Source organism: Glandiceps talaboti, chromosome 8 (genome assembly GCF_964340395.1).
Source record: "Glandiceps talaboti chromosome 8, keGlaTala1.1, whole genome shotgun sequence".
Classification (NCBI taxonomy): domain Eukaryota; kingdom Metazoa; phylum Hemichordata; class Enteropneusta; family Spengelidae; genus Glandiceps; species Glandiceps talaboti.
Window position 1 is genome coordinate 10,443,319 of NC_135556.1, and position 18,185 is coordinate 10,461,503.

The following is an 18,185-nucleotide window of genomic DNA, read 5'->3' on the forward strand; positions in this document are numbered from 1 at the left end:
AGTGGATGATATTATAAAAGGATACACTTCACATTTAAAACTGAAGCATAGCTATCTTTAGAGGTAAAACGTCGAATGAGGTGTAAAAGACAAATCCAAGTTTTTATTTTATTTTATCGTGATCATTCTGTTGGAGACATGGAACCTTGATTTAAATCGTCTCAAATAAATTATATTTTACAAAATTAATATTACCCGTATATTTTGACTCACTGTTGATTATATTTTAGTGGTTTGTTAAAGTTTAGTGAGCTGGAATTGAACACTTTAACGGGGTGCACAGTAAATACTCACTGCCTACAGACCCTGCTACAAACAGTCCATTTCATGTCAGTGTTCAGTGGTTCTGTTTGATACAACCATGAACAGAAACACCTGCTCCCTTGTTTTTGATTGGATATCGTATAAAAGTATATGCTAGTCAACACTAAGTTATGCAGAAACTGTAGTTTATAGTGAAAGTCTATATATCTGGCAACTTGAACATGTAGTCTCGGTTACCCAGCCTCTCAACGCTGGGACTGTCCTACGACACTACCAAGACGTCTGGGTGGTCTCGTAGTAGAGCCCAGAGAGTCTGGCTAACAGAGACTAGCAATTTGGATGACTTATATGTAGGACGCCGTCTGCGTTGAATATATCTGTAGCCTTTTGTTTTTATTCAAGACGCATGGCAAACACTATTACACAGTTGCATTGCAGCACAGAACAAAAGTTAAACGGGGTGTATCCCCTCGTTCACCATACTGTATAGGGTCCAGTACTTTATCAGTAAATATAATACATGTCTCACTAGAATGCACTTGAGCTGTGATTTATGCACGTTCACCCACGCCGCGTACGTCCAAATAAAACGAGAGAACCAGTAAAACTGGATCTTTATATTGAGGGCGTACTTTCGTACTATCGCCACAGACAATTCAATATGGCTGCTTCCATAGATGTTGTCGAGGTTTGGCTTGCCAACAGTGCCAGGTAAATATGGTTATCAGAAGGGGGATACATTTGGACAAACTAAAGAAGTGTTCAATGAAATGAATATGATCTAATATGTGTGAGATTAATTTTGAAATAGTAATACGTAGTGATTTAGACTAAGTTGACGTAGCTAATGAATGAACTCATCAAATGTCAAAGGTCACGAACAATACCTCCAGCTGACCTCGTAGAAATTCACTTCCTGAAAGTGTTATGATGGACACGTAGTATAGATGGTAGAACGCAAACAAGAGATAAAGGCGTCATGGCAGAAATACTATCAAAGGTCTTCAGCTTTACCGCGATAATGTAAGTTATATGATGATGTTAGATCTTGTTGCATCATTCGTACACTGCACTGCATGTGACATGTCGTGTACTATGTACTCATCTCATTGTGCTATAGCTAATAGAATAAGACTTCGTCTGCTGCACACTCCACTGACACAGTTGCAGTATATTGACTAATGTCATCGGTATTCACGTCAATAACTCTATACTAACCTCCTCCTACTTCCCTTGTTCTTTGGTGTACTATCATTATCAAGGGAAGTCGGCCAGTAAGAGAACTTGGTCAGGAAAGTTTGGCCGGTAATGAATATGGTACAACAGTTTAATTTAGTCAGTCAATCAATCATTCAAATTTCTATAGCGCCGATTTCCGGAGCAGTCTTCAGTTTTGTTTTGAAACAATCCAGGGTGGAGGCTTGACGAATGTCATGTGGCAAAGATTTCCATAGTTTGGGGGTGGGGGCGGCATATGAGAATGAACGACCTCCAGAGGTGACTTGTCTGTAATTTGTTATTGCAAGCAGATTCTTGTTTGTAGAACGTAGAGTGCAACACAAACATGAATGAACAAAGTTTTTTGAAGGCAAAGTATATATTTTGTTGCATCTTTTAAATGTTTAATTGATGATATCAGAATTTAAGTGAGCAACCAGAACGTTAAATTGATACATTTTAACCCACTGACACAGACACGATGCCCAAGGTTATTATGTTATGTACACAGGTACAAGATTCGACCTTTGCCCAGTCTGATAGCTACAGTAATTGTAACTTTGATTTTTTTTTCTCTCACAAAAATGTTACTTTTTTTCATGATGTGCCTCTGAACTTTTTCCTTTTCTTTCTGTCAAGTCTAGCAGAAAAAACAGCAAAATACCACTACAGTTAATGCCAGGATGCAGACATACATTTTGTAATTTTTTGTGCTATGATTTTCATGTTGTGTTCTCTACTGGTTGTTGTTTGGTGGTATTCTAAGTTACTGCCAGCATCCCACTGTAATTTTCCATATTTTGTTCTCCACAAGTCACTGTATGCACTATTCTTGTTATTGCTGACATTGCATCATGGTCTTCCATGTCTTGTTCTCCACAGGTTGTTTGATAGTATTCCCAAAGACTGTCAGCATCCCTCTGTAATCTTCCTTATCTTTTTTCCACAGGTTATTGTACAGTTTGGTATTATCCCTTGTTATTGCCAGCATTGCAGCATGGTTTTCCATGTCTTGTTCTCCACAGGTTGTTGGTCGGTGGTATTTGCCTGATATTGCCAGCCCATCGTAATTTTCCTTATTATGTTTTCCACAGGTTGTTGTACAGTATGGTACTATTCCTTGTTATTGCCAGCATCGTGCTATTTCCACTTACTGTGATAGTATTTCTTGGATTAAGAGAATGGATCCGTAGAAGATCCGAGACTCTCTTACCAGCTTTGAAAGCACCAACCAGAGAGGGCAATATTCCAAAAGTTATTGGATTCTTTCACCCTTATTGCAATGCTGGTGGTGGTGGGGAAAGAGTGCTATGGTGTGCCATCAATGCTATTCACAGCAGGTAGGTATATTGAGGTCAAGTGATTTCTGAATTTGAGATGTGTCTCAGAATCAGATTCAGATTGGAGTCTCATATTCAGTCTCATATTAGTCTCGAATTGAAGGCGACACCTGATGAAATCAATCAGACAAACAGTACCATTGAATCTACAGGGTATGGCCCCGCTTCACAACCACACTTGACAAGCGACGGAATGTCTTCGCTGTTATTAAATTTTTAATTGGAAAAATAACCTGAAATAGAAAATAAGTTCAGCTTACGTATGTTTGTTGGGTGACACATATATTTCCCATAATGTACCTTGGCAAGTATCCAAAGAAATCAGTGAAACAACATTGTTTTCCTATTTATGATTATAACATACATAGACACAAAATTTGAAAGGCTTTGTTATGCACATTAAGACATTTGACAATGTGCAAGAAGGTCACTATATCCTTGTTTGACTGATTATTGTCGGGTGTCATCACAAATTTTCAGATCTGAGACTGATATGTGGCTGAATATGAAACCAACTTTATATGAATCTGAGTCATCTTGTGCATTGACTACACACATAACCCCAAATATAGGAAAGTGATAGATTACACATAAGTTTTATTCTTTTACAGTTCACAAAGAGTCATCAACAGAAGTCATGTACATGTTTAGTAGTGAAGTCATAAGAAATGTGTGATGTATGTAGCTTTTCGATTAGCCTATAGAGGTCTGTTTTCCTATATGTATTGGAGTGATAAGTTGAAATCGTGATTCATTGGGGTGCTGATATTTGAGTGTGAACCCCAAAATCAATTTGATTAGTTATGTTGCACCATAATGATGTTATGTATGCAGCTATACCACTATGTTTACCCACAGGTGATTCAATACTGTTCAGGGTGTATGACATGATGAGTATAAAGTCATTCTATCTAACAAAACAGTTTTAAAAAATCATTCCAGTTGCAGCTAGTACAGCTCTAAGGATTTCACTGAAACCAAAATTTCCACTTCTTTTCAGGTACGAGAATGTTAGATGTGTTGTTTACACTGGCGATCAGAATGTGACAGGACCTGAAATCATCCAGAAAGCTAGACAGAGATTTAATATTGTAGTCAACAAACCAGTAGAGTTTGTATTCCTCAAAAGGAGAGATTGGGTTGAAGCCGGTACTTGGCCATACTTCACACTCCTCGGTCAGAGTCTAGGATCGCTCTTTCTGGCGTGGGAAGCCATGATGAATTATGTACCAGATGTCTACTTAGACTCCATGGGATATGCATTCACTATTCCCCTGTTTAAATATCTGGGTGGTTGCCAAGTTGGTTGCTATGTGCATTATCCCACCATCAGTACAGATATGTTGTCACGTGTCAAAGAACGAAAGAAGACGTATAATAATCCTAACTTCATTTCACGGAGTTCTTTACTGACGTCAATTAAGATATTGTATTATCGTATATTTGCGTACGTCTATGGCGTTGCCGGTGCTCGTAGTGACATTGTAATGGTGAACTCCACCTGGACGCAAGGTCATGTCTTAGAACTATGGAAAGCTAAAGATCGTACATCAATTGTTTATCCACCGTGTGACACTGAGGAGTTTTTGAAACTTCCACTCGTCGATGACAGTAACAAGAAAGAACACACTATCGTTTCCATCGCACAGTTTCGACCAGAGAAAGATCATCGCTTACAAATCAAAGCCTTCCAGCTACTACTACAGAAAATACCAGAAAAGGAAAGAGAGAAAATCAAATTGTATCTGGTGGGAAGTTGTCGAAATCAAGGTGATGCCGATAGAGTTGATTCGTTACGTGAACTTTGTGAAGAACTGAAAATAAGACAGTATGTACAGTTTAAGCTGAACGTGTCCTTTGCTGACCTCAAGACATACCTTGGAGATGCAACTATTGGTTTACATACAATGTGGAATGAACACTTTGGTATTGGTAAGTTTACTGTTTTGTTAAATTAGCCCTATGGATGATAAACTGATACATGTATGTCATGTCACATCGCCCTCACTGGCATGCTTCTGGGGTTGACTGCTGTGTGAGGGCGCCCTGTCATGGCATATCTTACAGGCTACTGTATATTGATGAGGAATATATATCAGTCGCTTGAGAAGTGATAATCTGTAGCGAAGGTAGCCAAATTGTTCAGCCTGCAATGTTGGATGTGAAGTACTCCCCATGATGCACTGCTTCAGAAGCTACTTCCTGCATGGGCAAGTTGAAATTTCATTTTCCCAGACCTCATTTGGGGAGGTCTCGTAGGCAGAGCCCCCAGCGGCAAGAATCTGGGTAACCGAGACTAAGTGTAGTTTAGATGCTAAATATGGTATTGAATTATCTCTTTACCACATCTAGCGCAAGGCGAAATCATGAACCAAAAGTTGTTCATGCAAATGAGTAAACCGCCACTGTTAGAATGACATAAACAGTGTATAAGTTGCATCCTGAGCTGACAAATGTACCATATATGGACATTATGTAAATGAGTAAACCCCCAATTGTTAGAATGATGTATAAGTAGCATCCTGAGCTGACAAATATACCATATATGGACATTATGTAACTGTCCCAATAAACACTAACTTGTCATTGGGAAGAATTATGTGATTTATAATTAACAAAGACATGACTGTGGATGGCTTCAGTCGAATTTGAAATTTCATCTCGGGACCTGGATGTGTGTATTTGTACATGGCTGGCAAGTATAGTGTGGAATGCCAGCCAGTACACATTAAGGGCTAAAAACATAGCAAAGTTGTTTCACCAATTTAGTAATCCAAAATACATGTCCATATTAATTACAACAGACAGACCTGGTAAACCCATTTTTTATGCTTGGAAGAAATGTACAGTGTGACTTCCGTCACTGGGTAGTTGGAACATGGTTTTCCCAGACTCTCGTTTGGGGTGGTCTCATAGGCAGAGCCCCCAGCGGTGAGAGTCTGGGAAACCGAGCCTAAACTGCACTAGTCTTACCAGTCCTGTACATGTACTATTTGCCAGAGATATACTGATGTGTGTGTGTATTTTTGCATACAGGTGTTGTAGAATGCATGGCAGCAGGAACCGTAATCCTGGCACACAATTCAGGCGGTCCAAAACTGGATATAGTGGTGAAACACAATAACAAACAAACAGGCTTCCTGGCCGATGATGAAGAAACCTATGCTGACGCCATGGAAACCATTCTGACGATGACAGGGAAAGAAAGGATGGCAATACGAGAAGCTGCACGGGAATCTGTAGGCAGATTTTCAGAACAAGAATTCAGTGAGGGTTTCCTGAATGCCGTTGAACCATTGTTTGCATAAAGTATTGTTAACATTGTCAAAAGAAATTATAATTTTATGTCAACAATTTGATAAACTGTGATATTTTTCCCTGAAAAAAAATAGATAAGTAAAATCTGTTACGGGAGAGGGATATGATGGTCAAACTTTAAATTTACTTTCACAGCAAAGCTCCATTTAATACATAATTATGTTAAACTGACCATATGAATGACAATATGGGTATTTATTTTGGATTTTTAATTCATAAAACAACTTTACCACGTTTTCCTAATTGAAAAAAGAATGTGAAACAGCATATACCAAGTCTGTGTTTGTAACTCAATAATTTGCCAGAAATCAAAAAAGGTGTGAAATATTTGTTATTGTACGAACAATAACAAACTTTTCAGACACTTTCTAACTTTTTGCAATTTATTGAGTTACAAACACAGACATGGTATGCTTTGTTTCACATTCTTATTTCAATTAGGAAAATGTGGTAAAGTTGTTTTATGAATTAAAACTCCAAAATAAATACTCATTTGCCATCCATATGGCCACATTAAGATCAGGATATAAAAGTTCAAATGAATTTATGTTTATGAAATGTGCCTTTATTGTAGTCACTTTTGTGACAGAGTTTTCACTCAGCGATGTTCAAAAGCAATCAGTTGACTTCAAAAAAGTTCAAATGAATTTTGTCTGTATTATGCCTTTGTTGTCATTATATTCTGTGCAAGAAATTCAATGTACAAAATCAGTGAAAAAAAACAACAAAAGAATGATGAGAAGATTAATTGCAACTCCATTGTGTGGTTGTTATTCAAGTTATCATCCCTGTATAAAAACTATAAAGTTTGAAATGTTGTGCTCTCGGTACACAATACACAATAGACTTGAACAAAGTATGGAAACACAAGACACAAACATGTTTTGAATGAAGACACAATATCAGTTGGTTCGATAAAAGGATTGACAAAATAGATTTTATAGAAGAACGAGTATACCAGCCAGGCCCTTGATTTTATTTATGAGATATTTTTTTAAAGACAATATTATTCCCAATAAATTCAAAGCTGCTCGTTGTTTGCTTCAATTAATAATTCTCTGTATCAAACTCCCCAACTCCGTACATCTTGCAATTTACATACTATGCATACCACCATACTTTGTCTGAAAAGTGACATTCTTTAGCTAATAGTCTAGCTGCTTCTATGGTTAGATTTCTGAATATGGAGGAAAATTTGACATTAATTCTCCTGACAAATGCTAGTCAGAATTCCTATCATAATACTTTGTGATTGTCCAATGATTTGTTATTGCTATGGCAACTTGACAACACCCTCGTTTTTATGTAAATCCCTCTAACAAATAAAATGGCTTAAAAAATAAGTGCCTTATGGAGCTGGGTGCCAGCAAGAAATACAAAATAGTAAATAAACAAGATTCATTTGAATACAGTATTTAATTATTTTGTAAGTTAACAAAATGGTCACAATCTTTCCACAATACAGCTTTATGTATTTGTATGATTTTATCTTGATGCTCAAATTCAAAACATCCTATAATGTCTGGAGTGGACCTCAAAATAAAACTCAAAACCTTGGACAATGAAAGGTGTATTATTTACTTAGATATAAACCCGTTGTTACAAAAATCAAAGAAACAATAACTTTATCAATTGCCATATTTTTACAAAGACTGTCACAATATAGGTATCACCAAAAGATAAAGTTACTGAAGTTGTAGTCTAGAATTAACTATGTTCTGTGACCATGTAGGTCTTTCCATAGGGCTGGATACTTGAGCCACGTTTGAATTCTAAAAGTGGTCTTTTATGGGACCATTTTTGCTTTTGAAGTCTGAACATAGTGTACATTCCGTTCAAACTGTTGATATACTAGCAGAAACGCATGGAAAGTGGTATTTCGGAAGCACCTGAACACTTGGAGAAACTGTAAAATACTAAGTTTTCACTCGTTTTCGCTGGTGTGGCTTTCCCCTAAAATTATATTTTGATATAAAATTGTCTGCCAGTCAGTCTGTCTGTCTGTCTGCCTGCCTGCCTACATGTTTTTGTCTGTCTGCCTGTCTATCTGTCTGTCTGTCTGTCTGTCTGTCTGTCTGTCTGTCTGTCTGTTTGTTTGTTTGTCTTCCTGCCTGCATGTCTGTCGCTAAAGTTATCTATTGTATATACTTTGTATGCATAGTTATCATGCCACACTTTTCTAAATCTGTGAAAATTAGGTCCAGGTAAAATAGCGAAACCTTTCAGTAAAACTTAAATCCTATAAAATGTTTAGTATAGTATTTGAGAGTAGTCAAATCTCATGGTTACATACGCCGCTCTCTGTACCATCAGTAGGTTGGAGTCTAATTTGGTCCTTTTGACCACCATCCCTGATGTTTAACAACAATCTAAAAGGTTCCCATTCCATTTTAAACTAATTAAAGCTAACAGTGTAAGATATCTGTATAATTAGTCACGTATCGATATAGGTTGAACCATGGTTAGATCACTGACTTGAGTCTTCTTAGAGCTACAACATCGGATTGCTCTCTTTCCAAGGTACTCTAGATATTCTAAGAGTGTGATAACACTTGCACCAATGAAGAGTCCAAGCTGTCCACCAATATCACCTGAGATAATACAAACTTAATTTCAGGTTATGAAGATTTGAAATTGAAAGTGTGACTTCAATGTTGTTATTGAATGGGTTGAAGCCAATCTGATTAAAATCTGATGTGGTGAAAGCGGCTAGATGTCTTCATTTACCTCTATTTCCATCGTTTTGTATAATCGTTTGTTTTGTTCTGGGTGACTTTTAATCAGTGATTGGGTTGAAGCTTAAGATTATCGCAATTAATTCAGATTGAACAAGTTCGTAGACGACGTTTTCTCCACAAATACTTTATTTCTGTGTGACAATGTATGAAAGGATTTTTTTTGTCGAGTCCACAGGTAAAAGGTCAGAGCTAAATACACAAATTTATACAAATTTATCTGCTAATAAATATAGAGACAGACAATTGAATAAATTGTCCGTGGCTCTTTGTAAAAATGATGCAACGTGATGCATGTATGTATTTATGTTCCATTTTTCTGTATATCACCTTTTGGACAAGATCTGGAAGAATTAAAAAATTGTTCAGTTCTAAATACCAGACAGTGTCTACAAAATAATAAATAGTGCACATGCCAGAAATTGTTTATTTTTGGTATGTGATCAGTTATTTCGGAGACAGGGGTGGATGCAAGCACGCACTCATCGAAAGAAGAAACCCATTGTAATAGTACGCCCACTAGGGGCTAAAAGAACGATTACTTACTAAGCAAAGCCGATTCTGTCATTGCTTTTGTTTGTGTATACTGTTGATAGCTCAACTCAGAATAGTAAATATCCACGTACACGAAATTTTCCCTAAACAAAGGGGAAAAAACAGATGTCATGTCATTGTATTTGTCAAGACAAAAATATTAATATATCCATGATGTCATCATACGAGGTTTTTTCCCATAAACCCTTGCAGGAATCCCTAAAACGGTTGAACACATCTCAAGTACAGTAAGTAGTAAGACTTTCTTGACAAGATTTCAAAGTTAAGAGTAAGTTACCCAGATGCTATCTTATCACCAAATATTACATATATTAGTTGATAACAGTAATCAATACAAGTGTACTACAGACAGTACTAAGTCTGACGAGACTCTTACTTAAATAGTACATACCGTGTGTATTCCAAAGGGAGTCCATAAAATGATCGATAATCCTCTGATACACTGTAACTAGGTACAGTTGCATACGATATTGTGATGGGATACGAAGTGTAATTACAGGGTACACTGCATGGCACTATATCCCTGGAATTGTCGATGTAACCTGTTCATGGAAAATATATTGGAAAACTTGGATAATAGTGGGATAATACTCAGATATGCCCTCCTTTGCTGTAATACTCGGAATGTACTATCAAATGAAGAAATGCATTGTAAGATCATGGAAGTATCACCCATGATACGATTATCTGTTCACAACGTCAGACGTACACTGCACTATATTGTACATTCAACAAATTTACATATGCATAGCCTATTGTCACATGGATAATATAGTCTGTTGAAATATGTTGTCAATTTCTCGTTATATCTCAGAAATCAATTGTATGAAATGAGCTAGTATACATAAAGGTGTAACATATTACAATATGCAAATGAGCTAGTCTGTATGGAAGTGTAACATATTTCTATATGCAAATGAGCTTGTCTATATGGAAGTATACGTTTCAATACGCAAATGAGCTAGTCTATGAAAGTGTAACATATTTTGATATGCAAACGAGCTAGTGTGTATGACATTTCAATATGCAAATGAGTTAGTCGGTATGCAAGTGTAACACGTTTACGTACCCATGAGTGGATCGACACATTGTAACATACTTAGTATATCACACACTGTGTCATTACCAGGAAACCCTATTGGACGACATGAACACTGGTCCTTGATGACTTGTAGTTGCCTTTCAAGTATACACCCAGACATAGAGTACGAGTCGTAGTAGTTTAAACGAGAGTCTTGATCACAGTCACCCCAAGGTCTCGGAAGATTGACCGACTACAAAGATAGTACACAGATGATTATTGTGTTATGAGATAGATGGGCGAATGGATGGATGGACGATTGGTTGAATACATTGTTGAAGGTTGTTGTGAGATTGTATGTTGAATGAACACAATGATGGGGAAGTCCCAGAAAATATGGATGAATGGAAGGATGGAAAGATAGATGGATGGAGGGATGGATGAATTAAATTTATCAGACTTACTTGTATCTGTGAAATAGAAACGAAGGCTTTAGTACCAGGTTGCACTGCATAGCCCTGCGACGACATCAATGGTGGTTCGTGCTTCGAATGGACTAAAAATTTTAAACCTGCTTCAGGATTACCATTAATGCTTTCAGTGTAGGAGTACTAGAATTTAATAAAATAATAAGTGCTTCCTTAGATGGTCATTATGCTTCAAAAAGCTTAGAATTAGGGAGCCTTCAGTAATGACAAGGGGGAGTGTCGGGAGAAATCAAGCCCCGTGTGACCCTCCTCGATTCTTTTATCGAAAAAGTTGCCCTCCCCAATTTCCTTTCTCTCCCTGTTCAAATATTTCAAAAAACATGCTGTTGATAGACAGGTACATGAAAAGGGACACGAGTCCCAGGATCAGTGGTAAGCACTTAATCCCATCGCTGTCACCACATTGCCAATACTAAAACATTGGTTGTTTCTCTCTACTACCACCACAGTGAGATTGTGTGAAGGCATTATATTAATTAATGTATGTGATTGGATCTTATTGGCAGAGCTAAAAGCCAGATTGAACTCCGAAAGATTAGATGGGCGCAATACCGACATTGTTAAAACAGACTTTGTATTGTTGTTTCACATTTTTTACGAATAGGAAAACACAGAAAAATGTTTTTATCAATTAAACATCTATCTAGTTCTTTCAGTAACAAAGTAGTACTAGTGCACGTGTGTTGAACTTTTAAACTCGTAACAAAATGCATAGTACCATGGTATGATTATACCTGGTCGATATCAACGACGAGCGAAAGGCCATTGCCAAATCCTGGCATTGTTTGCTCCAGATATTCGTCTTGTGATGGGCCGTTAAATGTGTAACAGTTGCCAAACTTCGTGAACACGTGGGTGAAATTCTAAGGATAAAAAACAACATTGTACAATTACTATATTTGGCGATATATGATTTGTACCTGAAGCGAAATATGCCATATATGGTATTATTTGGCAACGAACAATTCAACATGCCATATATGGCTACACATGTTTATTTCAAACAGAACACGCAATAAATGGTTATATACCATGTACAGTTCTTTGTCTTGAACAGAAACTGTCGATTTTCATACCCTGATCCTTCCTACGTCACGACAGCTCGCATTCGTTCTGCGCACGGTGCTCGAAATATGAGTCAAAACGATCAGGACCAGTCGCCGTTATTTTTCCAAACATTTTAGAAATTATAATTGAGGAGGTATAGTTATAGTTAATATATAATTCCTGAAAACATTTGTTCATGACTATTCATAAAAAAGGCCTACAAACGTTAAAACTACTTTCTCATCAAAGATCATATCTCCGAGGAGGAACCACCAGACCGACGACAAGACAAGACAAGACAAGACAAGACAAGACAAGACAAGACAAGACAGAAAGACGAAAGAAGAAAGAACAGAAAATATGAACAAATACAGCTTGTATAAATGACGTATATCTAACGAATTTGCGTTGATTTCTGATACTAAGGTTGTGTTGGAACTGTTTGAATCACAGTTAGAGAACGCGATATGAGTAAACTGTCAAAAAGTATGGGAAAATATCTTAAACTATAATAGTAGTGTAGGAACATATATTAGCTTTTTTTAAAAAAAATAATTAACTAGTTGTGACACTACACAAATGCATAGAACTTTACGTTTTCAGTTTAATAAAGGAAACCAAATTATTTTATTATGAGCCAGATTTAACTACATCTGTACAATATATAATGATGTATACCTCACTTGAACACAGCCGTCCTTTCCATTGGCAGTGTGCCAGAGATCTTTCTAAACTAAATCCCTTTTCTCTGGTGAACGTCTCAATTGTAAAACCCGTTGAGTGAAGTTCGTCTAAAATCGTCTGCACTTCAGTGATATTGGCTGACTCGGCGAAGAGATCTAGAAATGTGTTACCATCGCTTCCATAGGCAGACCATGTAAACAATGGTAAAACTTGTAGTGTGTCATTGTCCAGTTCTGTCGATCGATATCTTATGGATATGAAAGGGTTAAACAAAAAAAATGTTAACTAAAGTGATAAGATAACATACATACATACATACATACATACATACATACATACATACATACATACATACATACATACATACATACTTGTAATATGACACCATCGAATTATTAGCCGGGGTACAAGATAAATGCCATCCTGGCAATACACGCCTCCTACGTCGGCGTGTATTTACCCGGACGGCATTTATTACATACACATACATACATACATACATACATACATACATACATACATACATACATACATACATACACACACACACATACATACATACATACATACATACATACATACATACACACACACACACACACACACACACACACAGATGTCCGCGTGCACTCACGCATGTACTCACTCACTCACGCACGCACGTACATACATACATACATACATACATACATACATACATACATACATACATACATACATACATACATACATACATACACAAATAAATAAATAAATAAATAAATAAATAAATGATTTAACAAACAAACAAACAAACGAACATATAATGATAGTCAGCTAATGTACGATTTCGGGTTCTCACCTGTTGAAATTACAGATTGTAATTGCTGGGAATTCCAGTGAATGTCTATGAATGACCAAGATTTCAGTATTCACATTAAACTCAAAGAAGTCAACGAATCGTAAAGATATTTGCCACGCACAGACTCCAAGGCAGAGTAGTGTCCCTACAATCCAGGCTATAGTCAATGCTCCATTAGCACTGTCTGCAATTCTTGATAGTCCGTGCATAGTGGTTGAAGTTGCAAAATCATATTCTAAACTCCTTTTACGTTCCACTGACGTCATAACTATGGCTTCTTGCTTCTTCTTTTTTTTTGCAACAGTCAGTACATTTGGATGAAATCTGAAAAAATGCAACTGATGTGATTTTGAAGAAAATTCGATGCATTCTCTCAATGTCCATTCTCATCTCTTTACTACATATATCTACCCTAAATTTAGTGCAAACGAAGTTTTTAACCGAAATTTTATGTTTAGGGTGTTACTGTTATGTATTTCAGTTATCTATTGTGCAACGTGTATTATTTTATCATCATCTCCCCAGTCACCTCCACAAGGACCAGACGTCGTCCTGAGCCTTCCATTTGTGATCATATAGCTGGCAAGTTGTGAAATGAAAAAGAGCTGAAGATACTTTCGCCACTCAGAAAGAATTATCACTATATGCGTGTTTATGCAGTAGTTTTTCGTATAACTTGCAAGGCATGAAAATAAGATAAAAGGAGATACCCGAGTGAAAGCCAATAATATTCAGGGTATTAAGTTTTTGTGAAATCCTTTTTTTAAGCGACCGAAATTTTGGCGAGTCTTGTAAGGAAACGAAATTAACGATATACAACAATCATACATTATCAAATCTCTGGCAAAAATCATCATCGAGGTATGAATTCTTCTTTTGGCTCAAATGTGATAGTTTTATTTGCAGTGAGAAATTTCAACAAACAAAGTAAAATGGAGATTTACCTACCTCTTGGTGTCACAAGCAGTACTAACTAATCATCCTACACAGTCAAATGAAAGTACGAGGGGAAAATCATTTGTGGAGAACATACCAGCACTTATTTTCATGAAATTAGTCAATATCTTTGCAGCCTGTAGAAAGTGAGGCTTACCTCTAGCTTATTGTTATTTTTTTGTCTACAGACAAGGCCAATAAATCATCTCCTCCTTGTCTATGTCTAAGGGTACCTGTATTTATCAATATATTAATACGAGTAATTCGTTACATCGAAACAATGTTTAATATTAAAGAGGCTACATTGGTATTCACAAAAAAACAACACAATTGGCGTAACGTTGCATCACATGTGATGGCTGGCTATTACAGCACAGTGCCGCGGAATCTTGATAATTTTCACAGTTTGTAATCAAAGACTTAGTCTATAATCCAGTCGTATGGGGATTTTTGCCTCTCGCCTGTAGCAGTGGGAAAAGGCGAGGACCGAAAATCCCCATGACGACGGAATTCTAAGATATATCAAATACTTCAAAATGTAAAATATATTAGATGTTAAACACTCCAACGGTTCAAGGCCTCGGACTAGAGCTAAATGCAAATAAACTCTCACACAACACGTCATCGTCAATCTTGTAATACACATGAAAACACATATAAGGAAGTAGAACTACATTTTATTTATTGGATAAACACAAAACACAGCTCTCTTCTAAACGCTATCTACTTACTACAAACAATCTCCTTTTTAACCAATAATAACAATGCTACCACTACAGGTAAAAGGTTACTTAAATATTGCACAACACTTTTGGGGAAGAAAGAAAGACAGTAAAACAAAACTGACAGTATTTTTGGTTTATGTCTTTACAGCTGAAGCCTTAATTACCACAGTAATATCATGATGATTGAGTTAGTCAGTAAAGTTAAAATTTCTAAAATACATATTTCACACATTCATCAATCGATATTTCAAGCATGACTAGGATGTTAGATTTTCATGATTATTATGCACGATAAAAACAACACACTGTCTATCTGATCAATGAATCTCTATATAGTTATTTGTTGAATTTTATTCAACACAATTCTCCGATCCAAAAATTCTGCCAAATTGAAACTATGTGATAATACAAACTTTGGCACATTTTCGAAATGAGAACAAGATGGAAATAAAAGGTTTACAAAATATAATACAAAAGTGAAAGAAATGAAATGTAAACAGAGCTGATCTGAAATCGTCACAATATGAAATTGAGTTATTTGAGGCACAATATTGATATTCTCAAAAGTATTGCTCCTTTAAGCAATCTTTGGTTTTTTTCTTGTGTTTCTTTAAAAGTAGAAATGACATTTACATCATCTGGTACAAGATGCAAACGAATATTTTAAAAATATGGAGTGTAATATGATTGCATTTAAGTTAGTTCGGATACAAATAAGTTTAAAAAATATCAAAAGTTGAATGCATTACATTGTACATGTAAATATATAGAGTAATGAACAAATAAGGCCCAACTGCTTGGTTTAATAGGGGGTACCCTTTAGTGTTCCTCTTTCCACAGCTTCTATGATGTGTTATCATCAATTTTTTACAGTCAACCATTTCGTACAGGTGAAGTGAAGTGGTCTCATTTGCAATGTCTTGCAAAAAGATTTTTTCTGCAAGTGTCAAATGATGTCAACATTGGAAATAGACGACTTATAGATGACTTTGTATCCTCACCACTATCTCAACTGAAACAGATACCTATGTGTTCAGGCTGCAAAAATCCAGTGAGGGAACACCAGCAGTTTGGGCTCAAGCCGGGCCCACACTATTTGTTTGGATATGAATAAGTTAAAATATGTACATTTTAAAAGTTAAATGGATAATATTTCTAAGTATACACAGAACCAGTGTGATAAATCTGTATTAAATACAACTGTTACTTTATATTTGACAAGGTAGAATACATATATATATAATCTCAGGTATAAATTAGTATACAAAATATGTCAGCAATGTAAAGTATATATACATTTTAACAAAAGTTTTGAAACAGGTATTTCATTTTCAGGTTGGAGAATGGGGTATGAACTCTGGTGAACATGGCTTCTTATAGTATGTGGCAGTATGACATACAAATCTGTGCCCACATGCTAAATACACATGTTTTGCTATCTTCAAATCTGAAAATCCATTGTTTAGAATTAAATGTCACAAAAGTTTGAAATTATGAAGTTTTACAGTTCTCTCTGTTTTTTGTTTGTTATTGTTTAACGGCAGTAGTTGACTGTACCCGGTAAGACAGGCTGTCTCTGGACAGGATAACCCTAGATAAAAAAGTGTTAAAATAAATGAAAGAATATTATATAAACCATAGATGTAAACATCCAGCTAGTCCCACTGCAAGCTGGCTGCTCTAGTCCATGGGTGTGGTCAGGTTGAACTGTTGACATGATAGAGGGCCTTGGACACAAAAGCGTTTTATCTAACACATTAACAAACTTGTTGTTGCATTCAATTGTTTTGTTTCCATCTATGCTCAAAGTAATTTCTTTCTGAAGACATACATGCAATTGATGTGAACTATTATACAGTTATGTTGATTGATAATTAAAATACAAGCAACCCCTAACGCCAACCCCAACCCCACCCTCGACAACAAAATAATTTATCAAAAGGTCAAATATTGGTAATTTTTTACTTCTTAGTTCACAAAACTAATGACATTCGTGCATGGAACTGAAAATGCCAATATACGATTTGACAGCAAATGACAGAAAATATACCCGAGTCTGTGTTCATATTCTAAACTAGGTTTAGTTTCTACTTATGATATCAAACAAGATTTTGATTAGAAAATGATCATTAGCTTTGAGTTTAACACCATGGTGATCAGATTAATCTACAAATTAAGAAATCTATTTGATAGGATTAGAAATTATAATCAGTATTATCAGTAAACTTGTGTTCAAAGATAAATACATCTAAGTCATTAAAATTTATAAATTTACACTTAAAAAAACAAACATTTCTGGAGCTACCAGAACAATATGCTTAACAAGTAATTAATTCTGATCATCCACACACACAACACAGTAGCAGTGAGTCACAGAAACATTTGTTGCCCTTTCATCATCTGTTGACTCCATATCTAACATCACCCTGTTGTAATTATCTCTTGAAATAAAACTCTACGTAAATGCAGTTTAAATGTTGTCGTTTTCATCGTTACATCTGAAATACTCTATCAATTCTACCATTAAACTGTCACTATCTACTTCATGAATTACATTTAATACCTTGTCGCAGCCATCTTTAAATGCTCTTTCCTTTGTTATTGTTTTCAATGTAGCTATCCCCTAGTAAATTAAAATCCATTTTTACTTGTTTTCAATGTTAAAATTATTTTTGAGTGGTGCAACTGTTTTGTATTGATTGTAACTTTAAATTGGGAACTTGCAAAACCCGCCATTTTGAATATCCTGAATGTTGCATCATGGGAAATATGATGCGAGTCAAGCAGTATTGTAAACAATATTGTTACATTGTTTGTAACCACAAATAATCTAACCATGGTTACTCTGACCACTGTAGGAGGTTTACTCTATCGATAGCTCCAGACCTAAGGTATAACGATAACTACAGATAATCCCATAGTCCTTTGCATCTGAGCATGCTCAGTCTGGATTGTAAGTTCTTTATTTGTCACCAATGTCTTCATGCCTAACATCATCTTGCAGCAGCCATGG

The 18,185-nt window shown here is 36.0% G+C and overlaps 2 protein-coding genes across 2 annotated transcripts; one reads left to right on the forward strand and one right to left on the reverse strand.

The window, feature by feature from the left end:
* Positions 1-1,187: 1,187 nt before the first annotated feature.
* On the forward strand, positions 1,188-6,304 carry LOC144439067 (GDP-Man:Man(3)GlcNAc(2)-PP-Dol alpha-1,2-mannosyltransferase-like). The gene is made up of 4 exons (XM_078128318.1): positions 1,188-1,287; positions 2,577-2,822; positions 3,823-4,754; positions 5,859-6,304. The coding sequence occupies exons 1-4, from the start codon at positions 1,244-1,246 to the stop codon at positions 6,128-6,130; spliced, it is 1,494 nt and encodes a 497-aa protein (XP_077984444.1). The 5' UTR covers positions 1,188-1,243; the 3' UTR covers positions 6,131-6,304.
* Positions 6,305-8,570: 2,266 nt separating this feature from the next.
* Positions 8,571-13,777, reverse strand: LOC144439175 (bile acid-sensitive ion channel-like). The gene is made up of 8 exons (XM_078128447.1): positions 13,512-13,777; positions 12,665-12,917; positions 11,674-11,802; positions 10,916-11,062; positions 10,500-10,704; positions 9,822-9,972; positions 9,422-9,513; positions 8,571-8,731 (listed from the first exon to the last, which is right to left on the reverse strand). Exons 1-8 carry the CDS (start codon positions 13,775-13,777, stop codon positions 8,571-8,573), a joined length of 1,404 nt encoding a protein of 467 aa, XP_077984573.1.
* Positions 13,778-18,185: the final 4,408 nt, after the last annotated feature.

Excerpts from the sequence above, each read along its gene's own strand:
- LOC144439067 (XM_078128318.1), top strand. The coding sequence starts at position 1,244 with ATGGCAGAAATACTATCAAAGGTCTTCAGCTTTACCGCGATAAT. Across the intron at positions 2,823-3,822 it reads ATCAATGCTATTCACAGCAG|GTACGAGAATGTTAGATGTG; the intron begins GTAGGTATATTG and ends ACTTCTTTTCAG. Across the intron at positions 4,755-5,858 it reads GAATGAACACTTTGGTATTG|GTGTTGTAGAATGCATGGCA; the intron begins GTAAGTTTACTG and ends TTTTGCATACAG.
- LOC144439175 (XM_078128447.1), bottom strand. The coding sequence starts at position 13,777 with ATGACGTCAGTGGAACGTAAAAGGAGTTTAGAATATGATTTTGCAACT. Across the intron at positions 10,705-10,915 it reads TTTCTATTTCACAGATACAA|TCGGTCAATCTTCCGAGACC; the intron begins GTAAGTCTGATA and ends CTATCTTTGTAG. Across the intron at positions 8,732-9,421 it reads GACAGAATCGGCTTTGCTTA|GTGATATTGGTGGACAGCTT; the intron begins GTAAGTAATCGT and ends GTATTATCTCAG.